This window comes from Lactuca virosa, chromosome 5 (assembly GCF_052849685.1).
Source record: "Lactuca virosa cultivar CGN04683 chromosome 5, Lactuca_virosa_CGN04683_v6, whole genome shotgun sequence".
In the NCBI taxonomy this organism is placed as follows: Eukaryota; Viridiplantae; Streptophyta; class Magnoliopsida; order Asterales; family Asteraceae; genus Lactuca; species Lactuca virosa.
The window spans coordinates 353181716-353196599 of record NC_136430.1 but is presented as its reverse complement, the minus strand read 5'-3'; the positions used below and the strand labels follow the sequence as shown (position 1 = coordinate 353196599).

The 14884-nt window shown below is 36.9% G+C and overlaps 2 protein-coding genes across 2 annotated transcripts; one reads left to right on the top strand and one right to left on the bottom strand.

Moving 5' to 3' along the window:
• The first annotated feature begins 1675 nt into the window (after nucleotides 1-1675).
• PRA1.H (prenylated RAB acceptor 1.H) lies at nucleotides 1676-2966 on the top strand. Its single transcript, XM_079052767.1, has 4 exons — nucleotides 1676-2195; nucleotides 2316-2452; nucleotides 2538-2609; nucleotides 2693-2966. Exons 1-4 carry the CDS (start codon nucleotides 1735-1737, stop codon nucleotides 2764-2766), a joined length of 744 nt encoding a protein of 247 aa, XP_078908893.1. The 5' UTR covers nucleotides 1676-1734; the 3' UTR covers nucleotides 2767-2966.
• Nucleotides 2967-3107: 141 nt separating this feature from the next.
• LOC145116422 (uncharacterized) lies at nucleotides 3108-9024 on the bottom strand. The gene is made up of 20 exons (XM_079052766.1): nucleotides 8841-9024; nucleotides 8350-8657; nucleotides 6964-7020; nucleotides 6840-6867; nucleotides 6642-6764; nucleotides 6448-6559; nucleotides 6263-6354; nucleotides 6064-6132; nucleotides 5849-5965; nucleotides 5691-5759; nucleotides 5534-5613; nucleotides 5299-5439; nucleotides 4943-5210; nucleotides 4781-4870; nucleotides 4498-4683; nucleotides 4288-4424; nucleotides 4059-4200; nucleotides 3838-3962; nucleotides 3580-3759; nucleotides 3108-3455 (listed from the first exon to the last, which is right to left on the bottom strand). Exons 2-20 carry the CDS (start codon nucleotides 8442-8444, stop codon nucleotides 3416-3418), a joined length of 2151 nt encoding a protein of 716 aa, XP_078908892.1. The 5' UTR covers nucleotides 8445-8657; nucleotides 8841-9024; the 3' UTR covers nucleotides 3108-3415.
• Between the last annotated feature and the right edge of the window lie 5860 nt (nucleotides 9025-14884).

Sequence of the window (14884 nt, the reverse complement as noted above, 5' to 3'; positions counted from 1 at the left end):
CTGTAGGCTCGGAGAGTGGACCAGGTGGGTTGAAGGCTCGGTGCGGGCGGACCAACCACACTGCAGACTCGATGGATATGGCTAGACTCGGAGGGTGGACCAGGTGGACTGAAGGCCCGGTGCAGTGGACCAGTCACACAGAAGACCCGAAGTGCATGGCTGTTCTGTTCTGTATGATAAGTTATGTGTATGGTATATGCGGTTGGTATTTTGGGGGTATCTCACTAAGCTTTCGGGCTTACAGTTGTGGTTTAAATGTTTCAGGTACTTCAGGAGACCGTGGCAAGGCAAATGCATGATCGTACCGCTCCTCGGGTTTTATGTGTTTACGATGTGGTTTCTGGGAAATACTCTGATAATAAATGTATTGAAAACCTTTTTGTAATAACTTTATGAAATTGGGTTGTTTTTGAAAAGTTTAAATTGGTTGGAATTTTTAGAGTGTTATAAATAAGGGGGAGTCAACTATACACTGCACTCTTTTTCCCTTCGTTAAAGTTTTTTCCCACTGGGTTTTCTTTAACAAGGTTTTTAATGAGGCAGTACTTAAAGGTTGAACTCTAATTTGAAATGATGTCATCCAATGGGGAGTGTTGTAAATAATTGAATGACAACATTTTCTACCCTAATGTCAAATGTGTAAGAGTTATTTTCAACTCTTATGGCAAATATGTCAAATATGTGTAAGAACTCATTTATTATGTCTAGTGATTTAATTAGTATAAATAGCACCACTACATATGTAAAAGATACACCAATTTGAATACTTTATATAAGTTATCAAATTCTCTCCAAATCTCCTTTCTTCTTTCTTAAGGTTCTTAATTTAGTTTTACTAATCTTGTTTTAATTACATCAAATTTATAATATATATATATATATATATATATATATATATATATATATATATATATAGAGAGAGAGAGAGAGAGGAGGGTTCAATTGAGAAAAAAAAGGTTGAGAATGAGGAAATCACTCTCAGCCACATATTTATTTTGCCGCAAAATACTTAGGCGTACCAGCGGAAATGGATAACGGATAAACATGTGTTTTCCAACCAAACATGTTTCCTTAAACTATGTTAATCATTACCTTAATATACACAAAAACATACTAATTATTGTACATTTATCGTATACAATGAGAATGATAATATAAATACGTTGTTTGATAATATAAATACGTTAAATCTTACATAACTAGTGTCATTAACACACATTCTCATAGATTAAATCGTTTATAAGGTTATTATACATTTATTATTATTATTCTCATTTCTATCATAATGTTGTCAGAATGTTTTTTTTGGGTCGTATTCTGTCAGAATGAAAATGAGTGAAAAACGATGTGTGAGAACAAAAATAAATAATAATTAGCGAAAATGCATAAAAATGACAATATTTTGTAAGGTTTAACGTATTCGCATTGCTAAACAACTTATTCTCTTAATAATTCTCATAGCATACAATATAAATACAATAATTAGTGTGAATAGAATAACTCAAGTCTATATATATATATATATATATATATATATATATATATATATATATATATATATAAGGTTCATACAAAAAGTTACATATTTGCCATTGCCCTCGTTAGGTTAAGAAGCCAACAACTTTCATTTTGATATTTTACCGATTAAAGCGACATAAAACAAAAGTTTTTTTTTTTTTTTTTAAATTAACAAGAGATATTTGTTTAAAGTAAAGCCGAGAAGGTACACCGGATATGGCGTTCTCTGCAAATCCGTTGGCTCTGAGCGTTCCCGATCCTGCCTTCGAGTCCTGGCTCCGGGACAGCGGCTACCTAGAGGTTCTCGACCAGCGAACCTCCGACCTCCACCGTGTCTCTTCCACTACCGCCGCCTCCAGCACCACCGGCGATTCCAATTCTGCAAGAGCCGATCCGCCCTCCGTCGCTGCCGCCGTCAGTGGGGGATATTTCCTTTCGACTGTGTTAAACTGCTTCGGAATCCTGCTCTCTGTATTAACAATAAATCCGTTCTCAAAACTCACAAATGAAGACTTCTCCGGCGATACTCCGCCTTGGACTTTAGGGTTTATTGGTTTCTCTGACTCCTATTCTTTTCCTTCGTCTCGGCCGCAAGCTCGTATGAGAGTTACTGAGAACATCAAGCGTTATTGCCGTAATTACGCCAGTCTCTTCATCCTCTTCTTCGCTTGCTCTCTGTATGTAGCCATGTACCAATTTTTTGCCTCATTAGGCTTATCCAATTCAATTACTCGATTATATAAAATCATTTGCATGTTGTCTATTGTAATTTGAGAAGTATTGATTGTTGCTACTAGGTATCAGATACCAATTGCTCTTGTTGGTTTGGTATCGAGCTTGGTTCTATGGGATTTGTTTGCATACTGTGACAAGCGTTGGGGGTTAGAGAATTATCCTGTAATTCGTGAGTGCTTGCTTCGCCTCATTCAATGTGGTATGCTTTCCTATCCTGCCAATTGGTAAATTATGTTTCCATCATTCATTCATGTTCGTTTGATTTTATTAGTATCTTATTGCAGCGACTGTGGTGATTATATTTTTGTGCAATGTTCAAATGGCACTGCTATGTGCACTCGGAGTTAGCTATGGAGGTGAGTTGATCTTGAAGAAGCTTTTGGCCTGGGTTCACCATTTTTACTGTATTTTTTCTTTCTAAATCAAGAACTTTTTGCAGTGATGATGTTGCATGCCTCATTCCGGAAGCTGACTCCTGTGAAGCAACAACCTACAAAAGGGAAACAGAAATAGAGATATACACAACGTAAAAAGGTCATCTGAGGCTGTGATGCATCATAGGGTGAACCAAATAGGCAAAAGCATTTGAGCAAGACCCTTGTTGTCTGTTGAGGTTACTTTGGTGTTGATTCTGTATAAATTATTTAAGTTGAAGAATTCTTTCTTGTCTTTATTTATTATATGATTGGATTCGTGATTCATCATGTTGAAAATCATGAAAATAGTGTAGAAGAAGCAATTTTGTGATGTTTATTACTACTGAACATACATGGCATGTTGAAATTTGTTATGAACATAGATAACTTGATCTAATAATCTATAAATTTAATGATATGGAAACAAACAACTATGAATGCTTTTGCAATGATCTCTAACCGCGAAAACATCAAAGTTTGTGTTCATGTTCATCCACAAAAATCATGATCAACTCCCCCAACCAAAGTATACAACAATATTTTACTACAAAAGGCTCAGTTTTTAAGAAATTGACAAGGTAATAAAAAAGAAAAGATAAATATATAAGTTACTATATAATCTTTTCTCGATGTTATTATGTACACTTGAATAAATTAATAATAATAATTAACAGAGAAACCACCACCACCACCACCGGAATGGAATTGATTGTTATATAATCAACAACAATCCCATATCTCTCCCTCTAAGTTGGGTTGAGATCCCGCCAACTTTGCCCTTGCCATCTGCACCACAAACACAAAACAAAGGTTCAGCTTCATCATAATCCATAACACACACAAATGACAAATGATGTAATGATGAATGAGAATTGAGAAAGGGGGGTAAAAATAAGTAAACTCCACCCACCTTGAAAGCAGGAACCTCGCAAGGGGGCTTATGTTGGCATTTGACTGAGCCTCTTTATTCGCTTGCTTCTTTTTGCTATCGGCTTCTGCATTTGCATTCTCCAGCTCAATTACCTTTTTACCCTTGGAGAATCCACGTATCGCCACCTCTTGCAGATCCTTCAATGCCGGTTCTTTCGAACTGGAAAGCATTTTCGTAAGTCAAACTACACCCAATTAAAAAAAAAAAAAAAAAAAAAAAAAAAAAAAAAAAAAAAACCTAGCTAGCCGGTGAAGCAGCCTGGTGACAAGAAATTCACAAGATCCAGGCTTTGTGTATTCCATATCCATCAAAGAACTTATCACAGATCGAACCACAGATGCTTCTAAATCATCCGCAATTGCCTACAATCAATCATAAATAAAGTCTTTCAGTCTCACAGTCACAGAAACTAGTTTTTTACAAATTTGCCCTTGACTTAGAGATGGATAATTATTCACCTCTTTCAATGAAGGAACTATCAGAATAGACAAAGGAGCAGATGCTGATGTGGCAGAGGTTCTAACCGTCTCTTCTTCATCACTACTTGCTTGCCGAGGTTTTGGGAAAGCTTTTATTGCATCATAATAATCGCTAGAATGTCTGAAATCCAAATTTATATATTTAAAAAAGGTAAATATAATATTTTTTACCCCAATAAAATAAAAAAAAAAATCCAAAGTTCCAAACCTTGTTGAATCTATGCTACTTGTTGACTTTTCAACTCTGCTACTAGTTTCTTGGACTATACCCTTTTGGACCTTGCTTAAACCAGACTTATCTTTTGTGTGTCCTTTCTTCATTCCTCCTTGTAGTGCAGCCTTTGCCTGAAACAAATATTGTTACATGCATATATATATATATATATATATATATTGTTAAAATGAAGAGTCAACCAACCTCTGCTAGGTTTAATGCACTATCTTCATGTGAAGCGGTTGATGTTTTTTCTTGGATTCCAAGTCTGGATTTTGGTGTTCGGGGGGAATCTACTTCATCATGTGACTGTGACTGTGAGTGTGGGCCGCGGTAGACAAAAGTGCCACTGATGGAAGTGTCTTCAAAAGAGCTAAATGTGCTACTCGACTGTATGTATGGTCAATAAAAATCATATTAAAACATTTTGTTACATCACAAGTTTTATATTATTATTATTTAAGCCAGAGTGTAATTATATTAATACCATTGTACTTTGATCACTGAAAAGCGAGGATGTTTGAGCTCTTGGAGATCTCACAACCACAGTTCCAGTGCCATCCATGGACATATCTTCCTGTTGAAACAACTTGAGAAAGAGAAAAAAAGAAAAAATAGAATGTGTAATGGAGGGAAGAAAAAGACGCACATCGCCCCTGTAATAATCTTGTTTTTTGTCATGAATATGGTCGGACTCTCTATTTCTAGAAACTTCTGATGATGATCTTCTTGTAGTACCAGTAGCTTCTGTAGTAACTCTCTTCTGTGTTGCTTGATTTGAAGTTGAAAGAGAGTCTGTTTTTCTGTCTCTAATTTGAGGTGGTCTCACAGAGCTTCTAACTGTCCCTGTCCCGGACCCACCACCTATGCTAAAATCCCATCCAGCATTTCTTGTTGTTTTACTACTCTGGTTACCACTGTATCATTCATAATAATAATAAACAACTAATAATGATCAGATAAAAGTTTACCAGCACAAGGGTAATATTGTAAATTCACATTCACCTGACTCGAACAGTAGTGTCTTCAACTCTAGAATCCCTTGTCGTCACCTTCACGGTGTTAGACCCTTCCCCTAAACCACCACCCTGTGTACCATTTCTAGGCGAATCCCCATCTTCCTTGATTTGGAACTTTGGTCGTTCTCTGTCAACATACAAGGGTATTATCGTCAATATGGAAGCTAAAGAAAATAATGGGTTTGAGGAAAACACATAGAAAAAAAAAAAAAAAAAAACACCTGATTCTCTCCAGGAGTCTTGGATTCTTCCTAGCATTTCTAATAAACCGATGTTTCAGAAGTTCCTTTGCACTTGGTCTCTGATAAATAATTAATAATATAATCATTAACAGAAAAAAAAAACTTAAAAACACACACACAGAAACCATATGCATACCTCAGCAGGCGACTTTTTCAAACACAAGGAAACAAATTCTTTCATTGGGCGAGAAAAATGTTCATCTAGCTGCAAGAATCAAGAGAATGAATTAATACCAAAAATTAATCACATGGAAAATCGAGTAAAAGGATTTCCAAAAAAAGAAATAATAAGACCTGGGGTGGATTTTCTCTAGGTATGATGAAAAGGACTCTCATGGGATGAAGATCAGCAAGAGGAGGCTCCCCTTTAGCCATCTCAATTGCAGTTATTCCTAAAGACCAAATATCTGCCTGCATTCACCAAAGTCAAACACCATTTTAAATAAGTGCAAGTATATTAAAAAAAATACTACATAATAAGAATTTAAAAGAACAAACGCTTGTGGGACCTTTTCATTATATCCATCTGAATTCTGAATTACTTCTGGTGCCATCCAAAATGGTGTTCCTACAAAAGTCTGTCACCAGCAAACATATCAGTGACTGAATTTCCTTTAAATTTCAACCTTTAATGAAGTAAAAAAATTTATAAATGAAGCTTCAGATTTGTTGTAATAAATGAATATAAGAACCCTAGAAATAGACTACCTTTCTTCTAGAAATGGTGCGGGTTAGTTGTGCAGAAACACCAAAGTCTGCAACCTTAACATCACCATTTGCAGTCAACAAAATGTTTGCAGCTGTCAAAAAATGTGAAGCAAGTTTTTTCATTACACCACCACATTTAAAAGATTATCTTTATATAAAACAAAATTTAAAAATAGTAGGGAAACCTTTAATATCTCTGTGGATCTTCCCTTCATTATGGAGATATTCAATTGCATGCAGCAAGTCACGTATAATGCATGCAATGGACATTTCATCCAATGGTTGATTTGGTTGAATCTGTGGAAAGAAGGTCCACGTCAGCACTGAAAACGCAACCCTCATGAACTAAATATATACAGAAATTGGTAAAATAACCTACTAGATCAGCAACAGAGCCACCAGCCATGTACTCCATGATTATCCATAGTTTTGTTTGGTGAAGATATGATCCATAGTATTCTGTAATATATGGAGATCGACATTGTTGCAGAACTGCTATTTCCTGAAAGGTGAAAAAGGACTAATGAATGAATATCTATGAATTTAATTAATGGGTGAAGGGTTTTGTAAAGAGTACCTTTTGAATGTCTTCAATCTCATCCTCTCTGAAGAAAATAGAGAAGAAAGGTTTAAAAGATGGATATAAAAAAGACCAGACATTGATTATTAAAATGGAAAAAAGTTTAAGAGCAAAAACTCACGATTCTTCCAAATCGATAACTTTAATAGCTACCTCTTTGTTATTTTCCTTATCAAATCTGCAAATCAAGGAAGATAATACAACTGGTAGCTTAGCAAGAATAATATAAAGCAATTTCCTTTTCTCAGAAGTTTAAAAGATATAATAGCAACAATCAAATTTACTGAATTACATAAAAACATGCAAGCTAATATGTACTCTCTTTCATCGTAATTACACTATCTTCAAGAATTATGTCATAATAATAGAGATAAAGAGTCATCGTTCTTTACTTTTTAAGTTTTTGTTTACAATCTCAAGTTAGCAACTTCATTGCTTTTGTACAGAAACATTGATTTTCACATCAGTTATTCAGGACACCTTGTTGTTGCTGATAACCTAATTTTCATCTGCAAGCTATACAACCATGATATTCACATAAAACCCCAACTTATATAACTTCATCTACGTATTCCCTATGAACAAAGTCTTAATGACATCATAAATACTCTAGTTAGGGCATGCTCTGTGTCGCGTATATGTTAGTTAGGACTTGCTAAATATGGTTATTAAAGTTTAAACTTCGATAATGTGATGATTTTCGATTTGTATTAAAATATATTTATAAGTTCTGATACAATCTAAGGTCCGGATCCCCATGGATGAATTTTAAACGGATACATATCAAAGAGTTTTCGGAAACACCATGCATGTATATTTAAACCAATGTTGAGCAAGATTTTAGACTTCTACAGTTACATGTATAATCATAATTCCAAACATGACACATACTCATATGGTGCATGATCCGATTTAATATATTTCATACGGGATGTGATTTATGGAGTGGCCCTAGTCGAGTGTATATCCTGGACACCTTTAGTGAAAATTTTCCTTAATTAAAAGCAAGATACGGTTGCTTTTTCTAACCTAAATACGGAAGTAATGACCTACATCAGTTTCACCCAACTAAATTTAATGCAATAATACCTGGTAAAATTACCTTTGTACTAATTTTATGATCCCATGAAGGATGCCACTCATGCCATGGAACCACAGCCCACATGGCTTTCATGTCACTAAATGATCTATTTGAGTTACAACACTCTCAATACAATATTTCAACTTGCTCCTGATATGTCCAATTGTCCACAACTCCTAATTTTTTTCCTGGGCTTATGAAACCTTAGCTAAATCATGTATATGCAAAAGTCACACAATTGGGCATGGACATTCCAATGTTCCCAATTTTTAAATTCAATCGACTGTTGTTTCTTACTGTCGTCCTATAATAGACAGAAATGTTTTAATCACACATGCTAGTCAACCCTCGAATGTTAATACATGTACATTAAACATATGATGAAAGGAGAATTCAGTACTTGCAGAATGAATTTCCAAGACTTACCCCTTATAGACATCCCCAAAAGATCCCCTTCCGATGAGTTCCAAGTCGCTAAATCGGGATCCTGCTGCCTCCATTATAGCTACTGCATCTGCCATCTCCACTAAAAGAGTAAACCCGTTTCCTTCTTCAAACAATCATATGGATAACAATGACATAGTATCTTGGAATTCCCAATTCCAGCTTGGACTTCACAATGCTTATTGGCCGAGGGTCAATTCACTTATGCTTGAAATCTGAAACACGCATTGAAAAAAGAAAGAGAGATCGCCGCACGATCAGCGATAACTTCGTTCCCACAATTCACACACCTACCAAGTAAAACCAAATAGTATACAATAAACGTGAGTTGATGACGAAATGAAATCGCAATGTAGTAAGCAAAAGACTCGAAGACGCAATCGATAGAATGATTAGGTATGAGTGAAATGACAGTCAAGCGATTGATTTGAAATTTTTTGCTAGAAGAACAATAATTGAAAGCGAAAGACTACCTTAACCTAGGGATGCTGTGAAATCACTTATTAGGGCTCGGATTGAAGCAGGAGTTAGGGTTTGTGGGATGGAATTAAACACTTGGTGTGAAATTCAAGGAGCTTGAAAGGGGATCAAGATTCAAGAAAGAAACAAATGGAAATGAAAAGTTGTCTGATTCCTGTAAATATTTGGCAGAAATTCTGTAAAAAAAAGCCGTTATTTAGGGTACAGGAAGGATGGTAGCACACTCCAAACCCAATACTCGATTTTTTTTTCTTTTATTTTAAGAACTGGTGTAAAAATCCCGAAAAGGTTCCGATTAATCTCCAATTAATCCCTAGGCGCTACTCGACCGATTAGAGGGCGCCTAGCGATTAATCCTTGCATACACAATGAGTGAAGCGGTAAAACTCGATGACATTTTAACACTTTGAAGAAATTATATCTTAATAGAAACTATTTATGGTATGGTTAGTCTTTTATTATTGATAATAACCTATTTTGTTATGATATTAGTGGTATTTATGAACTTTTATATGATATTAGTCAAATTTAATTTTCTAAAATTCAACAAACTAGCAATTAATAGTCCCCAATTAATCCCCCGATTAATCTCCGTCTAGCCGATTAATCCCTTAACCCCAGTCCACCGACTAGCTAACGTCAAGCGATTTTTACAACCTTGATTTTAAGGGTAATTTAGTTATTAAAAGTTTTTTCTTTATATATGTTTTATCATTGAATTTTTATTTTATTAAAAAATATATAATTATAACCATTTATTTAGATTCCGATGCATTTTTTAGTAAGGATGGAAATGGGACGGGTTTGGGGAGGGGTTGATCATCTCTGTCCTCATCCCCGAGTTTCTAACCTCGTCCCCATCCTCATCCCTATCCCCGACGGATGCGGGGAATCAAATCTTCTCCCCTTTGTATTTTGGGCTTTTCCCAGCTCATCTCCGACCCATCCTCAATCTATCAACATAATAACTCAACTTATACAAAAAAATCAAGTTTAATAAGCGATCAAAACCATATGTCATAATAAGATTCTGTTTACATCAATCATAAAGTTTAACAAGCATCAAAACGAAAATTGATGTTATTTTTAAACATCAAAATATCATATTTGTTGTTCTTAAACATCAAAATATCTATCATAATATCTAAAATATACTACATCTACAACATGAGAATATTAAACAATAAAAACAAAGCAATCAATGTATATATATTCATCTAGAATGTGAAAATGAAATGTTTTGCTTGTCAAGAGAACGACGTTCCAACAATTTAAAAGTAGAAGTTCAATTATTATAGACATAGAGATAATATGGTTAACATTTTTAATTATTATAATAATTCTAAGATATAAAAAATGATTATAAACTATTAGAAAACATTATAAAAAAAGTTTTTTGGTAAATATGATATTTTTAATGTTTATAAAGGATAAATATGATATTAAAAAATTAAATTTGACAAATATGATATTTTGATGTTTAAAAATAACATATACAAAATTCTTCCAATTTCTTTATATATTTAGGCAGGCCTGTATGAAAATAAAATAGTATATAAACAAGTCTAGTGTAATTTCAAGTTTATTAAAATTATAAAAATAGTATATAAAATAAATAGGTTATATGATAACTAGTTTGAGATAGTCTATTTGATAAACTAAATTATAAAGTAGTTTATTAAATAGAGCCTTAATTATTGATCTTATTTTTTATATATTTAGTCATTGATTTTTTTATTTTTTTATATATTTTATCACTAATCTTATACAATATAAATACATATTATTACTCACTAATATTGTAATGTCCCATTCTTACCACAAAATTTTTCAATTTTTAATATAAATAAAATATCAATTATTGTAAAAACCAAGTCGATAAAACCTAGGTGTATCAAATACAATCATCTCAAATCAGAGTATCAAACATGCAAAATCATAAAGCCTACAAGCTGGAGTGTACAATCAAGTCTTCACCTTCCCGCAATCATCTGAAGTACCTGAAACACATTTAATCCACAACTATAAACACAATGTTTAGTAGTTTACCAAAATATCACATACAACACATCATAATAAACAACTATGGGTTATCAGCAACCATGGGATTATCAGCAGTTCAAATGGGGTAAAAGCACGCCATGTGGATTAACAACACATCTCACGGATTATCAGCAACCCTGAGGACTATCAGCAGTCTCATGGGCACACAACATAAGCAAGTTAATTTCACATGTAACAACAATCAACAAATAAGACCCAACTGGTCAGCAAGCATACACTACCACACAGGTAAATATAGTGAGAAGATTCGTCTCGCAAGTAGCAGCTAAACACAGTAGCTGTCATACAGCGAAGACCGACCCTACAAGGCACCTAACAACAATAAAGAATACCCTCTCAATCTACACCTTAAAACCCTTAAATTGACCAAAAGTCAACCATGGTCAAAGTCAACCTCAACAAGTCTCCACGTCATGCCCACTCATAGGTCACGTCGTGGGTGCTACACGATAAAACAGTCGGCAACCCCCCGGTCGCCACGTCGTGGCAGCCAAAATGCCACATCGTGGGAACTGGGCTTCCACAACTTAAAGTATTCAACTATTAACCCATTAAACCACTGCTTCTAACTTTATAGAAAGCTTCCTAAGGTCTAATGCATCATAAAGATTGATTTTTCAGTCATGCTTTTCCAATGCAAGTATAAAGCTCAAGTAGGTCAAAAATGGTGAATAACACCAAAATCTCATGCATGGAGTTCAAAACATCACTACACTTCATATATGAATCTTATGTTCACCAAGGGACCTCAAGGATCCATAAAGTTGCTAACTTTATGGAATCCCACCATTCCAACTAGTTAATCTTTGAAGAAAATTGACCAAAACCTAGATCTATAGACATAGAACAATAATGCTTGGATCTTAAACACTTACAAAGGTCTAGAATATAAGATAGAAGATGATGATAAGGCTTGCAAGCTAGATCTGTATACCAAGTGTGCTTTTTTCTCCTTTAAAACACCAAAAAAAAGCTCAAGATATTCAACAATAGAGGCTAGGGTTGGATGGGATAAGATCTCAGGGGGTGGAGGCTGCCAAATAAGGCAACCCCTACGAGTACCAAACCTGAGAAATTAGGGTTTGGCCCAAAATGGCTGCCACGTCGTGGCAAACATTTTGACACGTCGTGGCATCACACAGATGCACGTTCTCCTCAGCTAATGCGACATCATGGCCCACCCAATGCCACTTCGTGGCCATACAAAGATTCCAAGACATTAAATGATTAACTTATCAAAAGAATATCTGCAAATTGGATGTTACAATTCTCCCCTACTTGAATCAGATTTCGCCCGCGAAATCCTCTGCAGTAAACAAACCAGGGTAGTGGCTACGCATCTCCTCCTAGGGTTCTCATGTCCATTTGGAGCCCTTGTGGTGCTTCCACTGCACATTCACTAAACCCACCACCTTGTTGCGTAAGTCCTTCGTCTTCTTATCAAGAATCGTCACCGGACGCTCAACATAATTCAGGTGATCATCAACCTGAATATCATCCAGTGGAACTATAGTTGTCTCATCGGTCACACATCTGTAGTTGAGAAACATGGAAGGTGCTATGTAACACCCGATTTCCAAATCGGATCGATTTTGGGTTTCGAGGGTGTAACACTGTAAAAATTTAAACAAATTTTCGCATTTTCAAAACACATTCCCATTCATATTTATAATAAAGTCTCAATGTATCACATCTCAACATATCCCAAGATCAAAAGTACATATAAAACTCCGTGTGTGTGTGTGTGTACGAATCATGCCGGCGCCTTCCCGCGATCGTCACTAGTACCTGAAACACGTAACACAAAACACTGTAAGCATAAATGCTTAGTGAGTTCCCCAAAACACCACATATAACACATATTAGCCACTCGAGGCTATATCTTTGTGGGCCCTTGGGCCCTAACTCTGTGGACCCTCTGGTCCTAGCTCTGTGGACCTTCCGGTCCTAACTCTGAAATACACACGGCATAAGTCACATAGAGATAATGCAGTGCAACACATCACATAGATAGCATACAAGATACTCTAACTCATAACTCTGGTTACCTACTCAAGGTAAAGTATAGTGAGAAGACTCACCTCGGTAACTCGGTAACTCGGAAATCTCGGACTCTACGAGATAGGGTCTAGCCTTTGCCTAATCATAACAAACACTTCTCATTAATACTTTTCCCCAAGGCTAGACTCTTTCCTTTCCTATCATTCTCAAAAGGGTAAAAGACCATTTTACCCCTCTCATGACTCAAATACCCTAAAGTTTGACCAAACCCTAAAAGTCAACAAAAGTCAACCCTCAGGGTTACGCTGCGCGTACCAAACATGTACGCTGGGCGTACCCGGTGCCTTCACAGAATCGGGGTGCGCGACCCCTTACGCTGCGCGTACTGGGATTACGCCCAACGTAAGTCCCATTTCAGCTAATTTATGGATTTTGATCTTAAACGGTTAAGACATGAACTCATATTCCAGATCTGACTTCTCTAGGGCTACTTACTCCATAAAGTTGAAACCTTTAAGCCTTTGCATGGCTGTAAAGGTCACCCATCACTCAAAACACCTTTCCTCTTCCCATGTTAGGTCCATAACTCATGCATGACTCAATATTCACGACCAAGATTGGATTTTTATGAACCCTCATCACATAATACACTAGGAAAGGCCAGATCTAAGCTTATGGAGACCCTTTGCACAAAAAGTCTCCACCTTTGAACCAAGAACCCTAAAAATGGGTCCATAAAGCAAAACTCATGAAATGCAAGGAAAGCTTTGAGCTTTTTACCTCAAAAGGAGCTCCAACCTCTATAGAACTCGGATCTACTCTTGCTCTCCAGCTTCTAGCTCCAACAATGGCTTCCCCTTCTCCTTCTTCACCTTAAAAAGGCACCTTCAAGCTTAAGAACACACACACAAGCTCAAAACGGGTTTTCTGCTCTCTTAGGGTTCACTCGCTGAGGTATAGTGGCTGGGGTAAAGGACTTAACGTTCCTTTTATAGTGCACAAGCCAATAATTAGGGTTGCATCTGTGCACATTACACCCAGCGTAACCCTGGGTTCGCCCAGCGTACCCAGGCGAGTCCGCGTCCAAAATAAGCGCGCGAGTACGCGCGGCGTACGCCTCATTACGCCCAGTGTACCCATAAGTACAAAACTCAACTTAAGGGGCTTATCTTGACAACTAGCAGAAATAGAAGGGTTATAACGCTTACCTGAGTTTCGGGATGTTACAACTCTCCCCCACTAGAACCAGACTTCGCCCTCGAAGTCTCATGCTGCAAACAACTCCGGATGCTGCTCCCGTACCTCCGACTCCGGCTCCCAGGTCAGCTCGGACCCTCTTCGATGTTGCCACTGGACCTGCACCAGGGGCACTTCCTTGTTCCTCAGAACCTTGGTCTTTCGATCTATAATCGCAACGGGCCTCTCCACGTAGTTCAAGCTCACATCCACCTGAATATCCTCCAGCGGTACCACTGCCGACTCGTCGGCTATACACTTCCTCAACTGCGACACGTGGAAGGTATCATGAATCTGCCCCAACACCGCGGGCAGCTCCAACCGATATGCTACCCTGCCTACCCTCGCAACTACCCTGAACGGACCAATATACCGGGGACCCAACTTGCCCCTCTTCCTGAATCGGATCACTCCTTTCCAAGGGGATACCTTCAGGAGCACAAAATCTCCGACCTGAAACTCGAGCTCGGATCGTCGCCTATCCGCATAACTCTTCTGGCGACTCTGAGCGGTCAACAACCTCTGTCTGACCTGTTGTATCTGCTCTGTCGTCTGAAGCACTGTCTCCGTACTTCCCATCACACGTTGCCCTACCTCACCACAGCAAATGGGGGTTCGACACTTCCTCTCATACAACAACTCAAAGGGTGGCATACCAATGCTCGAATGATGGCTGTTGTTATAGGAAAACTCAGCCAAGGGTAAATACGTGTCCCAACTCCCTCCGAAGTCCAAT

What these genes read in the sequence shown, in the direction of transcription:
- PRA1.H (XM_079052767.1), top strand. Translation starts at nt 1,735, where the DNA reads ATGGCGTTCTCTGCAAATCCGTTGGCTCTGAGCGTTCCCGATCCTGCC. An exon ending in CTCTTCTTCGCTTGCTCTCT is followed by an intron (nt 2,196 to 2,315) that starts GTATGTAGCCAT and finishes TGTTGCTACTAG; the next exon opens with GTATCAGATACCAATTGCTC. An exon ending in GCTTCGCCTCATTCAATGTG is followed by an intron (nt 2,453 to 2,537) that starts GTATGCTTTCCT and finishes ATCTTATTGCAG; the next exon opens with CGACTGTGGTGATTATATTT.
- LOC145116422 (XM_079052766.1), bottom strand. Translation starts at nt 8,444, where the DNA reads ATGGCAGATGCAGTAGCTATAATGGAGGCAGCAGGATCCCGATTTAGC. An exon ending in GTGGCTCTGTTGCTGATCTA is followed by an intron (nt 6,560 to 6,641) that starts GTAGGTTATTTT and finishes TTCTTTCCACAG; the next exon opens with ATTCAACCAAATCAACCATT. An exon ending in TGAAAAAGTCGCCTGCTGAG is followed by an intron (nt 5,614 to 5,690) that starts GTATGCATATGG and finishes ATTATTTATCAG; the next exon opens with AGACCAAGTGCAAAGGAACT.